Raw genomic sequence first — 18,153 nt, 5'->3', positions numbered from 1 at the left:
CATGCTCTGGGGCTCACCCCCCCTCTTCACCTCTCCCCGCCCCCCCCCGGGGGTAGATTACCCCTTCTCATTTTCCCCTCTACCCTGGGATACCCCCATTCCGGTCCCCGCCAGCCATGCTCTGCTCTGTGCTCACCTTCCTCCCCACCGCAGCCCGCTGTGCATGACTCCAGCCGCCGTCGCCTGGACAGGCGCTGCTTCTCCTCCAGCCGTTGCTTCTCGGTGTTGGCCTCATCCCAGCGTCCCCTCTCCATCAGCCGCTGGTCTGGCCGCAGGCGGCTGTCGGTGGGCGCCACGCCATCCTCCTGCTCGTTGAGGGTCAGCGCTAGCTCCGAGAAATAGTACATGTTCTCCGCATTCTCCCTGTGGCGATGACGCGGTGGCGTGAGCGACCCAGGTGGCCCCTTCCCTAACGGGCTCCTGCTCATCCTTCAGGAACCCAGCCTGGAGAGCCCATCAGCTGGGTGGAACGCTCCATCACCTGGTACACTCTCACCCACCCGCAGCTTCGCTACACAGAACTTCTCTGGGTATTTGTCCTTTTCATCTGTGTCTCATAAGGTTTTCCCCTGCTACTCTGGTTTGCTGAGCGCCAGGCATAGCATGTTGGCTGCAGCGCCTTGCCTATATTGAACACCAAGGTTGGAGCTGCCTGTGTGTTTATTGGTTGGAAATAAAAATACGGCCTTCTTTAGGGTTTTCTGCTTTATTATGCACAATATTCCCTCCTACTGACTGGAACTGGTTCTTTTGTTTTCTGACTCGAGATAGATACTTAGCTCACTGTTTTTATTTCATGTTTTTCTGATGTGATCGGCGTTTCAAAGCTGCATGTCAATCACTCCACTTATGACTTTAGCCGAGTTCCAGCGCTTACCAAGCAAGGTCCAGTGATCATTCAAGGTCCACTGGCTGACTGGCTTTCATAATGTTCTCTCTGCCCTACCGATTAGTTTGAAGCATATTTCATGACTGGATAACCATGGGTTTTGTTTTTTGTTTTCTTCTTTAGTTTTTTTTTTCCTTTTCCTCTAGCATAATTGCTCTGAAGTCAAAAGATACCCCTCACACATTTTTAGTACTCTGAAATGTGTCTAGTGGTCCAGCCTATGGACCAGTTGCATATGGCCTGCGTGGGTTTGCTGCAGCTGGGCGGCAGTGTTCTATGGCTAACTAGTGATTTCTGCTGTTCAGACTTGAAGCCCCTGCTTTTATTTGTTTTCCTTCTCACAATTCAGAGCAGCATATCAAAATGTCCCATGTTGATTGTATAGTGGTCCCTTTCTTTTTATCTATCAGCCCATGCTGCACATTGAGGCTGTGCTGCTAGGTTGCAAGGTCTGTTCAAATTGGGACCTAGAGTGCCTAGTGACCACTGCGGTCCTCACCATCCATCGGTGCTCCCCACCTTGGTCATTAAATTTTGCTGTAGTTTGTTCTGTGACATCCTCCAGCTCTGGGATGTGTGTGTGTAAGGGGCGGGGGGAGTTGCTTGGTTAGTGTTTCTGTGGACAGACCCTTACATCCTTTTAGTCGAATTTTTAAAAAATTATTTTATGTATATGGGTATTTTGCCTGCATGTATATGCACGCACACACACTCGAGCACACACACACACACACACACACCCCATATGCATGGCTGGTGCCATGAATCCTCTGGAACTGGAGTTACAGTTGTGAGCTGCCGTGTGGGTGCTGGGAATCCTTGTCTTCTAAAGGAACAGCCATTACTTTTAATTCGCTGAGCCGTCTCTTCAGCCCCATTTCTTACTTTCTTCCTCCAGATACATGTTTTGTAATTAGTTGGGAATTTTAAAACTTCTCTTGATTTTGTACCTACACTGAAGCACTTAACATGTCAGGCTGCACCCTCATCCAGAATGCTGGGAAACTTGGAGCATTGTGTGTGTATAACATGCTGTCTTGGGGATGGGACTTACGGCTGAAGGAAACCCACGTATTCAGCTGTATCTTCAGCACAGCCTAAGGTGATAGAACACAGGACTGTGTGTGACGTGCACTGTTCACTCAGTGTCATTTGGGAGGGATCCAGAGGTCAGGCTTAACTATGACATCTGTTTCCTTTTGCTTGCTGTGTCCTTCTTTGGACTTCAAACAGATTCTTTTCTCTATCTACAGGAAACTAGCATTCAGGGTGGGGTGGGGGTGGGGGTGTTCTTCAAGACATGAGGTCGGGCTTGTTTCAGATCGGCTCTACCGCTGCACATGCCCACTTGGAGAATGCTTAAAAGAGGTGTTCATTTGCTAATCAAATGAATGCAAAATGGTGCCTGTGGTGCTTTGGGCTCCCAGTTAGGAGTATTTTTTTTTTTTTTTTTTTTTTTTTGGACACAGGGTCTCTCTACAGAGCCCTCACTGTCCTGGAACTCACTAGGTAGACCAGGCTAGCCTTGAACTCACAAACATCCTCCTGCCTCTCTGCCTCTGGAGTGCTGGGTTTAAAGGTGTGTACCACCACACCTGGCCTGTATTAGGCTTTTTTTTTAAAAAAGCTGCTTTGCTGTGGCTCTTGGTGTGCACTGGGCCAGAACTCTGCCTCAGAGCTGCGTTCACCAACCTGTGTGATGGTTTTTCACACCAGTCAGACGGTCTGCTGTGAAATTCTAGCCACAGCTCTGGTGCATTTCCCCATTGGATTAATTTTGCTATGTTTGTTGAACCAAAGTTATTTATGTGTTAATTTTAAATTGTTATTATTTCTATTTTTTAAAAAGTGGATATCTGTGTGTGAGTTCCTGCATGTGTGAGAACAGATACCCAAGGGAGCCAGAGGAAGGTATCAGCTCCCCTGGTGCTGTGAGCCACTGACATAGGTCCTGTGAAGTGGATTCAGGCCGTCTGCAAGAGCAGAGAGCACTCGGAGACACCTTCCTAGCTCCTAGTTTGTTTTTTGGGGGGACAGCATCTCATTCTGTAGCTCAGGTTGGCTTGACCTGCCCACCTCTGCCTCCAGGATACTGGTATTATAGCTGTGAGCTACTGCTCCCCCTCTTAAATTATTTTCATGATAAAATACTCTTACTTATTTTGGGGGCTAGGGATTAGGCCCAGGACCTCTTAAATGCTAATCACACTTTATCACTGACTCAAGTTGTAACTTCAGCCCTCTTTCCTCTCTGTGTTCTTGTTATGTAGGTCAGGTAAGCACCCTGGTGTCCAGCCCCTGGTCCGTCCTTCCTTCCTTCCTTCCTTCCTTCCTTCCTTCCTTCCTTCCTTCCTTCCTTCCTTCCTTCCTTCCTTCCTTCTTCCCTCCCTCCCTCCCCCTCCTTTTAAAAAAATACTTATTAGGTTAGTTGGGGTCTTGTTTTTGTTTGGTCGTCTGTTTGTTTTTAGACAGTAAACTTATGGTGTTTTGAATGAGAATGCTCCCATGCGTAGGCTTGTATTTGAATGTTTGGTCCCAGTTGGTGGAACTGTCTGGGAAGGATTAGGACGTGTGGACTTGTTGGAGGAAGTGTGTCTCTGGGGGTGGGCTGAGGTTTCAAAAGCACAAGCTAGGTTGAGTCTATCTTCCTCTCCCACTCTTTTCTCCTCGCTCCCTAAAGATCAGGATATAGCTCCTAGCAATTGTTCCAGTGCCTACCTTCACACTGCCATGTTCCCTGCAACAATGATAATGGACTAACCTAGAACTGTAAACCAAGCCCCCAGTGAAATGCTTCCTTGTGTAAGCTGTCCCTTCACAGACACATCATGGTGTCAGGAATAAACTGTCCCTTCACAGAGACATCATGGTGTCAGGATCTTACTCTGCATCTCTAGCTGGCACTACCTGGCCAGCAGATCAGCTTCCCATCTCCTGAGCTGCTGGGATTAAAGGCTGCATCACAATGCTCTGACCCTTTGCCAGGTACAGGCACTGTGGGCCTGCTCCCTCTGTTCATGTACCCTTTTTTCATGCTTTTTTTCCTTGTTTTTTTGAGGCAGAGTCTTATATAGCTGAGGCTGATCTCCAATTCACTGTGTAGCAGCTGGCCATAAACTTCCTATCGCTCTGCTTCTACTTCCTGAGTATCTTCATGACAAGTATCTTTTAATGAGAAAAATGAACGAAAGTACTCTGGTAGGCTTACTGCATCAGCATCCTGTCCTTTGTGTGTGTGTGTGTGTGTGTGTATGTGTGTGTGTGTGTGTGTGTGTGTATGTGTGAAGATACATTTTCATAAGGGATAGTAGTTTCACATTCAGAGTGTGAATTATTTCTTAGCAGTCAGGAGATTTGATCTCACTGGGAGAGGCCATCTGGAGTTACTTCTCTTATAATGCAAGGTGTGTGTGTGTGTGTGTGTGTGTGAGCACTGTGTGTGTGAGCACTGTGGGGGGAGCACTGTGTGTGTGAGCACTGTGGGGGGAGCACTGTGTGTGTATGTGTGAGCACTGTGGGGGGAGCACTGTGTGTGTGTGTGTGTGAACACTGTGGGGGGAGCACTGTGTGTGTGTGTGTGAGCACTGTGGGGGTGGCACTGTGTGTGTGTATGTGTGTGTATGTGTGTGTGGGAGCACTAGTTGATCTTTTTCCTTGTGGAATGACCATTCTGCCACAAACTTTTAGTCTTCTCTTTCCACAGGATCTGCTGTGCCTCTGTCATGTTTCAGAGACCCATAAACCTCTAAGGGACACTCTGTAGGCACTAGACAGTCTCTAAGGGACACTATTCCATTCTACTGCAATCTCCAAGTCCAGACTTAGGTCTTTTCTCCGGCCTTCAAAATGTCCTGGGTTCCTTATTGTTTAAAATAAATTGAGGGGCTGGAGCTATAGTTCAATGTGCAAGAGCGCTGGCTGCTCTTCCAAAGGACTGAGTTCAATTCCAGCACCCACATGGCAGCTCGTGACCACCTGTAACCCCCAGTCCCAGGTGATCTGACCCCTTCCTGGCCTCTCAGGGCACCTGCTTGCAGATGGTGCGTACATACGTATGCAGGACACATCTGTATATAAAATAGAAGACATTTAAAATACCTTGAAACACTGCCTTCTCTTTTTTCTGAAACAAGGTTTGTAATTCAGGCTGGCCTTGAACTTATGATCGTCCTGCATTCGACTGTTTTGACTATAGCAAGTTCTAAATGAACATTTTCTTTATCTTTACCATTACCATTCATTTTATAGACTCTCTTGACCCGAGGTCTTTCTGGGAACTTGTCTTATCTCTTGTACTGGAGCTGAACAAGTGCTTGTGTATGCTGAACACACTGGTGCTCTGCCACTGAGCCACGCCTCCATCCTCAGTGGGGGGTTTCCATCGCTCACCCACGCCTCCATCCTCAGTGGGGGGTTTCCATCGCTCACCCACGCCTCCATCCTCAGTGGGGGGTTTCCATCGCTCACCCACGCCTCCATCCTCAGTGAGCATCTTTTGACTTTCGTTGTTAATCTGTTCTGCCTCCTTTCCAGTTTTATTTGCTTCTTTCCTCCCGTGAGTCCAGGAAAACTCGTTGGCTTGGTGGTTACCGAGGGATGGCTGTATCCCTCCTCTTCCAGTCATGGGTAATGCCAGTCTGTCAGCACCTGAAAGATGCTATCTGGCTGACTTTAGGCTCCGGATATTGCTGAAGACAGCTGCTGGGGTGCAGGATTTCAACAAGTAGTCTCTTTCTAAGAATCTAGCTGCTTGGGGCCAGGCACAGTGGTACATGACTGAAAGCCCAGCTCTTGGGAGGTTGAAGCAGGAGGACTGCAAATTTGAAGCTTGAGCTATATAGCAAGTCCCAGGTCAACCTGACATAACCAGAAGCTGGAAAAACTGGCTACTTAAATAGATGTAGAATGCTCTCTGCTATTTTCTCTCCAGCAGTATCTGTCTGTCTCCTTCTGTGACCCTGGGCTAGAAGCATGGGCCAGCTAGATACAGCTCCCAGCCTTGCTGTGGACCTTATGCAGCTGAGGACCTGCTCAGGGAGTCCAGGGTGAATTCTGCACACACTTTCAGGGGGTGCTCTGTGACTCACTGGGTTGACCAAGGAGTAGGCCTTCCCACTATATTTCTCTCTTTTGGGCTTCTTGACACAGAGTCTCACTATGTAGCTCATGCTATCTCACTAGGCAGCTCAGGCTGGCCCCAAACTTGTAACCCTCCTGGCTCTAACTTCTGAGTGCTGGAGTTGCAAGTACCCCTGGAGTTTGCATTTAGGCCGCAACACCTTCCTTCCAACCTGTATCCTGAGACCACATTTGGTTTATGGAACCTTGCTGCGGATCCTCAATTTCAGTCATTTCTGTCGTAGATTTTTTTCTTTTCTTCACTTCGAGTTTCTCACTCGGTTTCCTGTGAGCCGTTGTCTTGCTCCATTTTATTACTTGTGGCATTGCAGGGAAGAACTCTAACCTGCCACTTGTTCAGAGTATCTTCACAGCGTTTGCTGCCATGACCGTCTTCACACCCATGAGCTGTTGGGTGGCCACTGTCTGCACTGGGATGGCAGCCTCCTGACCCTGATCTCTGCTAGATTCCATGCTTTCTGCCGGGTGGGGTAGGGGTGACCCTCTGCCAGTCTCTTCCCTGCCCTCTTCTCTGCCTCTCTCTTGGTGCCTATTCCCCCCAAAACTGCGGGAGCCCCACCCTGACTCACGGCAGTGGGTATTTCCTCCAGAGCAGCTTGGCAGGCAGTGTCTGGTACACGGTTTTCTGCTTCCCATCAGAGCTGGGGCTGCTGTGCACAATCTTAGAACATTCCATCTGGTCATCCCACGAACCTGACAGCACATAGTGGGCCTTGCCCTGGCTGTCACTCACCACTCCAGTCACCTGAAGATATTGGCAGGACACATTAGCACATAGTCTGCTCTGGGCCCATGGGGGGGAGGTTCCAGGCTGTGGCCCTAGTTACCTTTCGGGCTGCCTCTTTGGAGAAGTAGCTGTAGGGCACGAACTTCAGCTGGCACCGGTCCTTGGTCTTGTGGTTCACAATCTCAATGTCCCCTGACTAGTAAGAGCAGGTGGTGGTCAGTGGTCAGTCCCTGGACCGTAGGCCATACCTCCCCAAGGCCCCCCTGACCTGGTCAATCCAGAGCTTGCCCACGATGATGTTGTGCACGGTGGAGGTGCTCTTCCTCCACACGTAGTGATTGCCACTGGCCTGGAATTCTAGGTGGATGGCACCTGGAGGACAGACAGGTCAGAGGCCATGGTTCCCTCACGTGGGCTCTGGTCAGACCACCCACAGACCCAGGGTCAAGAACCAGAGGAATATCTACAAAGCTTTGGAGGGATGGGGTATAGGCTAGGAGTCTGGTGGGCAGTGGGCCATGAAGCTCCTCCTGGGGGTTACAGCTGGCTTTCAGATGGGTCAAACATCCTCCCGTCCAGGGAGCCCTGAGCCCAGCTCACCGAGTGGCATGATAGAGATGTATTTCCCTCGGAACTTGCTGGCGATGGTGATTTCTTGCCAGAGGCTCCAGCCATGCTTAGAGAACACGTGGTGGGCAGCAGACGGGGGGTGGTGGCTTACCTGGGACCAGACCAGCTGGATATGAGCATAGGGAGACAGACCCAGCCAGGAAAGGACAGCCTTCCAAATCTCCAGGATACATGGCTCCATCCCGTGTATCCCAGGAATAAGTCTGGCTACTGCTTGTCTTAGGGATCCTGACCTTGCCTAGCCCATGGGGGTGTGGAATGGGCAAGGAGCCCCTGCCTCGCTCTTAGGAAACCGTGGGGTGGGGAAGCCGAGTCTGTGTCCAGGAACTGGAAGGACTGCTTGCCTGAGGGTTTCTTGTCCACCACATTTAACCTGCAGCCATCTGAAGGAGAATGAGCCCTCGGGGTCATGTGTTTGAATGCTTGGAACTATTTGGGAAGGATTAGGAGGTGTAGCCCTGTTCAGGGAGGCTTTGAAGTTCAAAAGGTGCATGCCATTCCTAGTTAGCTCTTTCTCTGCTCGTGCTTGTGGATCAAGATGTAAGCTCTTGGCTGGTGTTCCAGTCCTGCTGCTCCCTGCCCCTTACCCCACCATCAGAAGCCCTGACTCTCTGTGGTGGGAGTGCTAATCCATAACTATATGTATGCCCCATTAAATCTTCTCTTCAAAGTGTTTTATCACAGCAATATAAAAGTAACTAAGATGACACGTGCCTGGTAGGTTGTAGTTCAGGCTAGTCCCAAATAGGTGAAGGGCAGACTGGTGGAACCATATTTTGGAAAGACTCCGGCCTGACTTTGGAGTGGGAGTCCTATCAGTGTCCCACCATAGGCCCCAAGTACCACAGGCCTTCCTCTTACAGCACAGAACACCCTTGTCTGCTACCCTGCCCCACAATTCCTGTCTGCTGTCCCTTTTTCTACCTAGACTGGCAGCGCCATCAACTCTTCATGACCCACCCCACCCCAATTCCACAACTGCCAGGCTGTCTGGCCCCAGATTCTTTACTTTGCAGGGTGCCTCAGGGATTAAGTGAGCCCAGTGCTTGCCTATGATTACTGTCTTTTTTCCATCTGCCCCTCTCCCGTCTGCCTGACCACACGTGTTCCACCACCATGCACTGCCAAGCCCGTCAGCTGACCACTCTGCCTAAACAGCCAGAAGCACCTAACACCCTGCGCCCCACCCTCACCCCAAACAACAAGAGCTCTGTGTCTTCCAGTCCCCACTGTGTCTTCCAGCACCTCTAGGGCACTTGCCACTGACTGAATGAGAAGACTCAGGGATCCCCAAGCTCCACAACTGAAGTGTCAGTGTATTTCCTGGTTCCTGTTTCACACTCAGCCACTGTGACCTTGTGTTGGTTACTGCTGTCACCTGACACGGCCCTGGAGCATCTCTAAGCTGCAGCCTGCTCAGGTGACTTTCAGGGTTCTGGCTGATCCCGGGGCCCTCAGAGCAGCCCTACAGCACTGGGCCCTCTACTCAAAAGGTGCCCCGGTTCAGCATCAGGCTGCCATGTGACCATGTGTAGAGCTGACTTATCTTCATGGGGAAAGGGTAGAGGAGGCATTGACCAGGGATGTGTCCTTCCCAATATGCATGACCCAGGCCGCTGCCTGACACTTAGCTCAGTGGTGACCTATGCTCTAGCCTGTCTACACTTGCTAGTGACCCTGTAAACTACCCTCTATTTTGGCTCCACTAATCCCTGGTTGGGGGATTAGTCCGTCCCTCCCATCACCAGCCCGACCTGTCTCGCCAGGCTCTCCTCCCATGCCTCTCACTGTGTCTAGGAGACTCTGGACCTGACCTTGCCATGAGGGGCCCATTGCCCCTCAGAGCTACCCAGAGAAACCCCTCATGGCAAGACATGAACTGAAGGTTCGGTCGGGTTCGCAGGCTGTAGCCCATTTGTCTTGCTCTGACCTCGAGCCTGACAAGTAGCATCTGGCCGGATGAGTAGCTGTCCGTACCTGCTCACAGAGGGAACGCAGGCCCATGTCCTCCATACGGTCCAGCTCGAAGGTCTCCCCGAGCATAGGGTTGAAGGGCTTGGCGATGCGGTGCACCGTGGTGGAGTAGGAGGACACAGAAAAGGCGGCTACCAGGCACATCTGCTCCACTGAGCTGGTGCAGTTCACCGCCTTGTCCAGCAGGTGGTGGTACTCCAGGTCCTCTGTAAGTCGCTGGAGCATGGACAGGGGCTCATTGAAGTTCACCTGTGGGTATTGCAGGCCGGTGGTTGGTGGTCATCAGAATGTCCCTGCCTTTCTTAGATACCACAGGACAGCCCTACGCTGGTGGCACTGCCACTGTGAGGTTCCATGTCAGCACCCCCTGCCTCCATTTCTCTCCTCTGCACATGTCCCTCATTGACATGCCACTTGGTGTCACCCTCATGATATACACTGTCCTCTTCTCTCACTAGGATGTCAACTCCATGAAAGGCATGGCATCAGGCTACCACATGCCCAGAGATGGACCGTCAGGCTCAAAGCCAGGAACAGTGGGTCCAGGGGTCTACAGATGGGGGATGCAGAGTCTCCTTTTTTGGAACCATGGTCTAAGTGTTCTGTAGAGGGTGCCTACCGGCATGGGGATCCGGGAAAGCTCACGGCCAATACAATTCTTCATGATGCTCCAGAGGTTAAGGCTATAGTTGGGTTTGTCAGGGATGCGGACTCGCCTCTTAACTTTGCATGAATCCTTGGGCATGAATGAGGCACCATCTAATACCTGCCAGAGGAACAGGCACGTGCATCAGCAGACCCCCAAGCTCCACTGTCCTCTAGGCCCATGCACTTGCTCCTGACCCTCCAAGGACTGACAGAAGGTCGTATGCTGTTAAACTGCTTGGTAGGAAAGACAGAGGCCACCTTTGCCTGCTGGCTGCAGGGGAGGCAGATCTGGGACCCAAAGGTGGCCCTAGGCTCATTGTGCTGATACCTCCCCAGCCCTGAGGCTGAGGTGCCCACCACCCTTGGCTCTTGTGTGTTCCCACCTCACATACATTATCTGCTGAGGTCCAGTCCACAGTGGTTGTCCCAGGTCCACTCTCGGGTTTTCTGCAGAAAATGAAGAGTCAAGTTATGGACAAATTCTGACAACTGTCTCTAGCCCTGCCAACCCTGGATCCAGGCAGCTGAGGTGCCAGGGCAGCCTAAAGGCGTCTTATCCATGCCTGTTGTGGGACACGAGGTGAGGGTGGAGAGACCCAGGTGACCATCTGGAGAGGCCCAATTCACCATGGTTGTTCTCAGCATTGAAGTCCCATCCATTGGAACTCAATGCTCAGCAAAGCCCTTGCCTAGAGTTCTTGTACCCAGGACCAAGGAGAGCGCAAGTGGGGAGCATCGTGTCTGGGAGAGACTTGGGGGAGTCCATGGCCATTTATCCCACAGATGAAGTGTACCTTTATCTGTTCCCCACACGGGCCCTGACGTGAGTGGGGGGATGGTCTGAGGTGCCACCCCTCACTTGTGGGACAGGCCGTTACAACCACAGGGGCACTGAGGCTGGGGGGCTCAGGTTCTAGGAACCTATGGATGGGCAGTGTGGCTCAGCCAGGCAGCACCTGTGATTGTAGGGAGCCCAGAGCCCTTGGAGGTGAGGAGAGCAGGGTCACCCTGGTTGCAGAGCCATAAGGATGGGTATTGCCAGAGTGGATGGGTGTTCAGACGGCCAGGCTATGCTAGCCCTGGACTTAAAATGCTACTGAGATATTGTAACTTTAAAAAACAAAAACAAAAACAAAAACAGGAACTCATTATGTATCCTAGGCTGGTCTGGAACTCCCTTTGTAAGCCAGGCTGGCTTGAACTCATAGAGATCTATCTGCCTCTGCCTCCTGAGTACTGGTATTAAAGGGGTGTGCCACCATACCCAGATTTTTTCTCTTTCTCTTTTTCTTCTTTCTGAATTTAATATTCTTAGAAAACAGTTTCTAAGCTAAATGCACACTGCTGGTTAGACAGTCCTTTCCCAAGAAGACACTGGGATGGGGAAATGACAGAGTATGCTGGTCCACAGAGGTCTTGGTTTCAGGTCAAGAAAGAATGGCTGGCACTTGTTACCAGCCTGAGCTCCCGAGCATAGCTCCTGCCCTCCCTGTCAGCTTCCCCTTCTCCTTCTGCACCTGTTTTTCAGACAAGCCACATCGCGGGCCTTTCCTCTGGATCCGAGAGCCTGACACCCTCTCTGGTCACTACTGCACTACTACTACCTGTGACTCTAGAAACAGCCCAAATGAGCAGGGTGCTTTTGAATCAGGCTTGGCAATAGAAAACAAGGGTGGGCATCTTGTCTGTTCTCAAATGTGGCTGCTGGAGGGAGCCACGGGAACCTGTGCTGTTCTGAGCAGCTGGTTTGCTGGGCTTTTCCCCTTCTTTCTCCCTCCAGACTGGAAGCAATCCAGCCAGAACCTTCAGGAGCAAACCATTCAAGCATTTTTATTTATATGTAGGAAAGAAAAACCATACGCAATACCATCTTGCCTGAGATGGAAAGAGTAACCCAAGTGTGCAGATGAACAAAAGGCCAGGTGTAGCCTAAGAACCAGAAACCCTCCCAGGCTATGGCACCATCTTTGCTCAGAGCGTCCTACCTGTCTTCCTTGGCCTCAGTGATTACAGTGATGAAAGATGTAGAGTCTTCCATGGCGTCAAAGTACTCAGTATCTTCATCTTCTTCACTGTTCTCTCCTTTGGAAGTCAAGAAGCTTCCTGAACACAGAGCGAGACTCAGTTTGCAGCCTCATAGCGCACAAAGCCTCCACCTGACAAAGCCTCCCTATCCTGCCAGCCTCGCCTGCCCCATGTTAGACACCTGAGCCTGGTCACCCTGCACTATGGCTGCCCTGACTTTGCTTTTTGAGGATAGGGCATCTTCTTTTCTACTTATCATTGCTCAGACATTTCCTTCCAGAAGCCTCCTGATCTGTCCATGTTTGGTCAGTGGCCCAGCTTTCCTGCCCAGGGCACCTGTGGTGACCCCTAGCCTTATGTTAGTTAGGCAGCCACCTGACACCTGGCCGACCCTGCCCAGAGAGAACAGCTGGGCTCACTGAACTTCAAAGTATGGGACTTTGAACTTAGACATGGTGGGTGGGGGACCTTGCCAGTTAGTGACAGGCATGGGACATGCGGCATCACAGAGGGAGTCTGTACTTCTCAGGACAAGCCCACATGAGGCCACTTTAAGGAACAGGTTATGGAGTCTAAGAGGTACAGTAGAAAGGAAGTAGAGGGAGCTGGGAAGCCAGGGACGAGGGCAGCGCTAGGATGCACCCACCAGCCCACCAGCCCTGCTTTCTCACACACCCTCGCTGAAGCTCTTGCTGGAGCTGGCTGGCCCGCCAGGGGTGTTGCAGAAGGCCCGTTCAAGACTGTTGTGCTGCTTGGCCAACTGCTCAATTGTCTCCTCCAGGTGGACACGCTGCTCCTGCTCATAATTTAGAGCCCGCTGCCATTTCCGGCTGTGAGTCTCAGCTAGTTCCAGGAAGTCCCTACAGGCCTGGGAAAGACCAATGGCAATGTAAACCTTAGACTGTGGCCTGTCAGCTCACCCCAGACAGGCTCCTTTTTGGTGCATGCCCAAACTACAGTACTGTCTTTCCCCATTGTTCATCACAGCTAGGACCTCAGCTGTCTGCTTGAACATCCTTACTGGGTGCTAGGTCCCCAGAGTCATCCAAGGTAGTCTTAGTCTCACAGACTATTCCCTGGCTTTGGTCAAGAAGGAAGGTAAGCCACACACTTCCCAGTTCAGAGGCTAACAAGTCTTGTTTGAGAAGAACAAGGACAGCTGGGCATGGTGGTGCAGACCTGTAACTCCATCTACACGGAAGAGGCTGTAACAGGATTTAAGTTCAAGGTCAGCCTAGGCTATAGAGTGAGTTCAGGGCCGGGTGGTGACTTAGTGAGACACTGTGTCAGAATAAAAAGTAGAAAGAGCGATGAGACTACAGCCTAGTGACAGAGGCCATAGGTCCCATCTCCAGTGTATATACATAGAACAAAGGGTGGAACTTTTCCACCAAGCCATTTTATTGTATCTATCACATACCTCTCTGCCTTTTGGGGTGTCTGGGAGTGTGGGGGTGTGTTGCTATGTAGCTGAGACTGGCCTGGAACTTGCTACATAGCCCAGGATGATCTAAAACTCACAACCATCTTGTGTCTGCCTCCAGTGTATATGGTATGGCAGGTGTGAGTCACCATGCTCTCCTATAACACTTTTTGTTCAGGCTTCATTTCTTGTGCTGTGATAAAATGCCAAACAAAAAAACAACCCAGGGGAAGGGGCTTTATCTGGCTTACGACTCCAGGTTGTGATTTATCAGAGCAGAGGAGTCACAGTGGTGCAACCTATAAGAAGCTAGTCAGATGTCCACAGTCAAGAGCAGAAATAAATACATACATGGCTACATGCTCGCTTGGCTCAGCTCCATTTCTCTAACACATCTCAGGAATCCTTGCCTAGAGAATGGTACTGCCCATGGTGGGCTGGGATCTTCCCATATCAACTAACTTAAAACAGTCCCCCACAGACATGCCCACAGGCCAACCTTGCGTAGACATTGAGACTGTCTCCTTGGCTGATTCTAGGTTGTGTCAAGTTGACAAGTTAACCATCTTATTGCTTTTAAGTTTTCTCAAGTTAGTGGCCAGTGGTGACATCCAGACTTCCTTTACATTGCGTTCTTATGCAGTGGGGTTGGCTCATCACATCCCTGTCATTACAGGGAGAGGAAAGCTCTGGCCTCAGCTATCCCTGGAGGGACCGGGGCTGGGTAGGGACCACTGGACTTGCCCAGCAGAAGGGGCATAGCTCTTGGGCCCACAGATGCTCGAGTGCCATCAGCTGTCCCCTCCCCAGCATTGTGTCCCTTACCTTGTTGCACCAACCCACCAGAGCACTGGGTGTCATGCATGCCACATGCTACTCATGGGATGTGGAGCAATGCGGTGCCATTTCAAAGGGCTGTCAGGTGGGACCATGGTGACATGGAACACTGAGGGTACACTCTCTAGATATGATCTTGTAGGACACCAGCTGCATCTGCCCAGGCCCCAGATGCTCATGCCCTCAATCTCTGGGCTCCTCTTTCCTCTAACTCAGCCTGGGGAAATCACCTAGCTCCGCTAAGGCCAGGTCTGATCTCAGTGGCTGCCCTCTGTGCTGCCACTGAGTTTGGTTTTGTTTGTACTAACCCTCTTCCCTTGGGTTCCCGAATGCCAGTGACTGTTGCAGAGTGCATGCCAGCCCAGTGAATACTCAGCTGGGGCTCAATTGCATGGAAACGGGTGAGGATCAGAGATGACCCAGAGGCTCCTCTGGGCAGCAGGGATGGACCAATGACTAGCCCCTCCAAGGTGGACAGAATCCCCATAGCTCGGCACCAGGAGCCATCTCTGTTTTCAGCTGTCTCGGATCTTTCACAGGGACAGCCTGAGCCTTGGTGGCCTTCCTGGCTTTCTGTTAGCGACCCAGTGTACTGCTCGAGAGCTGGGTGCCTTGTCATTCCATTTACAGGCAAAGTTCCAGAATCCCCCTCACCATCTCCCTGCTAAGACCTATGATATGGTGTGGGACAGGGTACTTCCCACCTAAGAGGTAGAGGCTGACCTAGAGACACAGTATGAGCTACCCAAGGAGAGCAGGCGAGCAGGGTGGGAAGTGTCAAGACACTAGAGGGATGGAATTTGACAAAGCCACTCAGCCATGTCCTCTCCAGGAGACTGGAGAACAATGGCCACAGAGCCTGTGCTCATGTGAACCCTGACAACAGACAACGCAGCAGCTGGGCCAGTTGGCTACACCAGAAGGTGCCTCTTGGCTCATTTTGTCCCAGTAACAAGAGGTGGCAAAGTGGCTGTAGATTGTTTTTTCTGGGCAACCCAGGAACACTCCAGACTCTCTTAGGAGCCCTGTGATGTGAGTGGGTGGAGATGTCCACCCTATTAATACCATGGTGATAGGGCTGAGGTTCTGAGGCCATTACAGCAAAGAGGTTACAGGGCTAGGTCTGGAACTCAGGTCCTTAAGCCAGAGCCAGTCCCATGTCTACCTTGGCTGCTGTTCCCATGAGACCCACATCCCCGTCAGTCATTCCCCACAGCCTTAAGTTTGGCCCCAGTTGCTGCTGGTTCCTGCCATGGTTGCTGGCCACGGAGAGAAGCCCTGACAGTGTTGGGCTGGCATCACAGAAGGTGGAGATGAGAGTGGGAACCTCAACAGAGTGTGCAGTGTTTGGGGGGGGGGGAAAGCACTCTCATCTCCAGTGGGGCCAATGGGCTGAGTCTTCCTCACATTCTTCCTTGCTGTCCCTCCACTGAGGCCCCTGGAGAAGGTACTGCCCAGGTCAATAAGCAGGTTGAGATTTGGAATCTGTCCCCTCTACAGGAGCCACCTCCCACCAGGAGGCCCTTACAAGGTCTTCTTGATGTGGGATGAATGTGCTGAGCCCTGTTGTAGCTGAGAGCTGAAGAATGCCCCCATCATGGTCCAGGTTCTTCATAGTGGGAGAATTCTGGCAGCCTTTTGTCTCTGCCCTTGCTGATCCCCACACCACAGTGTCCAGTCGCTCTCTGCCACCTCTCTGGAGTCATGTCAATGAGCATCATGCAGAGGAGTTATTTGTTCTCTTTCTCATAACTCATGAGATTTAAAACAAGACCCATAAAGGAGACACATTGCAAACAACATCAAATGATAAGCCTAAGGTCATGGTAAAAAATCCCATAAACAGGCATCAGAGGCCCTGTGGTGTGGGCTTCCTAGAAACAAAAGCGGAAAGCATCTTCCCCACCCATCCCCTGGGCTGCTCTCCTCCCCAGTCCTCCTGGGCCTCACCACATTGCCTTTCTGCTTGCTGTGAGCTGCTACTTGCTATTCCCATAGGGTTCTGGCTTGGCAGGCCTAACTCAGCTCAGAGATCGGCGGGTAATGCTCACATGCATGGAGGTAGCCATTTCTCCCGCATGCACATGCATGGGCTTACCCACAGCCACAGGGAGATGCTTGCAGGAGTGGAGTCTGGGTCCCCATGTATGTCATCTGTGTGTCTTCTAGGGACAGATCCAGTGCTGCTACCTTATGCTTTGATGCTGGATCTTTATCCATGTCCCCAAGCCTCTTGATGCCACAGACCATGTAGATCTTCCAAGGGTGGAAATGGAGTCTAGGGATTGCTCACTAACAAGAATGTTGGAAGTAACCTTTAAGCGGAGGTCCCAGCCCTGGCTGGGGAAAGGGGCCGGCTCAACAGGGCAGCAGATTGCTTGGAGATATCCTGGTTATATGTGACCTCAGTCTACCCTGAAGTCACCACAGGACCCATGGGTGCAGAAGGACAGAGAGACAGGAAGTCGGATACCCCACAGACAGCTGTGCCTCACCTGGACCATATGTGGGTACAGGTGGTACGTGCCTGTCTCAGGGTGTCCCAGCTGACTCTGTCCCTCCCTGGATCGAGGAGCCCAGTGGCAGGACCCAGGCTACTATTGTGCTGCTGGGGCTCCTTGCACACATGGGCTGCCCTGCTTGCTTGTGAACTTCACATGCCCATACTCCCTTTCAGCCCCCCACACCTACCTGGTTTCCACCCCCAACTCCCAGGGTCTTCTCGGCTGCCTCTGGCCTTCTCCAGGCCTCATGCTGGCTACACCCTGGGGAGACAGGAGCCAGACTGGCTTTGCTGCCCTGGAATGCTGAGCTGGCCAGTGCACACAGGGATGTGTTCACTAAGCTGGATTAAGCTTGGGGCCCAGCAATGGGGAGGGGTGGGGGAGCAAGGGGGGAAGGGTAGGAAAAGCTTGGCTGACCCTGCCAAGGCTGGACATGGCCACATTTCCTGTGAAGCTCTGCCTCTGCTATATCTAGGGCCAGAAAGTTCCTTCCCACCCATCAGCAGGAGATGAGATGACCCAAAGTCCCCAGTTCATACCTAGGGTCTTGTATCCTGAAACCTTGAAGGTAAGGCAGATGGAATCCATCTGGGAGCCAGAGCCAGTATCTGGGTCCCACATGGGCACTGCCTTGCTTTTCATCCTGTTTAGTCCCTCTTCCTCTGAGAACTCACATCCTTGTTGGATGAGGGACTTGACTCTGGGATGCCTGTACAGCCTATGAATGACTGTTGGGTCTCCTGTCCCTCAAGATGGGGATCTGGTTTCAATTCCCCAGGGTTGTGAAAGGGTGATAGGAAGCATGGGTACCCCTGAGAGGCAGAGATGCAGGCTAGGGTACCGGGCTTCCTGTGGGGTAGGCACGGGGCTCATTGAATTGCCCCAAAGTAAAGTGAAGTCTTCAGGATGGCAGACCTCTCACCTGGGCCTGGCTCTACCTGGCTCCAGGATGGACAGTCTGGGCCTTGCCCACCCTCTGGGGAGCCATCCTCCATTCTAGCAGGTGTCCATGGGACACACAGACTATGACCTGGAAACCTCTGCTCACTGTACCCAGAGGAAAGGACAGACAAGCTCTAATCGCGTTTGCTGCTCCTAATCCTAATCCTTCCAGTGACCTCACAGTTCCTCCCTCACACAGTCAGGAGCAGCAGCCATGGGTTTCAGCCTACCTGGCCTGCCTGGCCTATGTGTGGCCTGGGGCAGCATCTCAGGCTCATGGGAGGGTCTGTGTAGTGAGAATCCTGCTGGGCCTAGATGTCAGTGCCTACTCTAAAGCTCAGGCTCTCTCCTCCATGATATGAGGAAGGTACGAGAGGACTCCTGGCAGCTGGGATGGATAGCCACTGGGCTCAAA

At 51.7% G+C, this 18,153-nt stretch overlaps 1 protein-coding gene across 7 annotated transcripts in view; it reads right to left on the bottom strand.

The window, feature by feature from the left end:
- The window catches only part of Osbp2 (oxysterol binding protein 2), a 174,273-nt gene that overhangs the window by 16,483 nt on the left and 139,637 nt on the right, over positions 1-18,153 (bottom strand). For 5 of the 7 annotated variants that reach the window (XM_085829153.1, XM_021177839.3, XM_085829155.1 and 2 more), the window contains 10 exons: positions 12,708-12,900; positions 11,993-12,110; positions 10,391-10,454; positions 9,979-10,125; positions 9,363-9,608; positions 7,356-7,476; positions 7,024-7,127; positions 6,856-6,951; positions 6,598-6,773; positions 137-363 (listed from right to left, as the gene is read on the bottom strand). In XM_085829153.1, coding sequence (XP_085685279.1) covers positions 137-363; positions 6,598-6,773; positions 6,856-6,951; positions 7,024-7,127; positions 7,356-7,476; positions 9,363-9,608; positions 9,979-10,125; positions 10,391-10,454; positions 11,993-12,110; positions 12,708-12,900 — 1,492 coding nt within the window. The remainder of the gene's footprint in view (positions 1-136; positions 364-6,597; positions 6,774-6,855; positions 6,952-7,023; positions 7,128-7,355; positions 7,477-9,362; positions 9,609-9,978; positions 10,126-10,390; positions 10,455-11,992; positions 12,111-12,707; positions 12,901-18,153) is intronic. The other 2 variants (XM_021177838.3, XM_029483764.2) reach the window with 1 other exon arrangement.

The sequence above is a fragment of the Mus caroli genome, unplaced genomic scaffold (genome assembly GCF_978045245.1).
Source record: "Mus caroli unplaced genomic scaffold, Mus_caroli_1 scaffold_13, whole genome shotgun sequence".
Taxonomy (NCBI): domain Eukaryota; kingdom Metazoa; phylum Chordata; class Mammalia; order Rodentia; family Muridae; genus Mus; species Mus caroli.
Note: the sequence above shows the minus strand (reverse complement) of the source record. Positions and strands in the feature narration are given on the sequence as shown.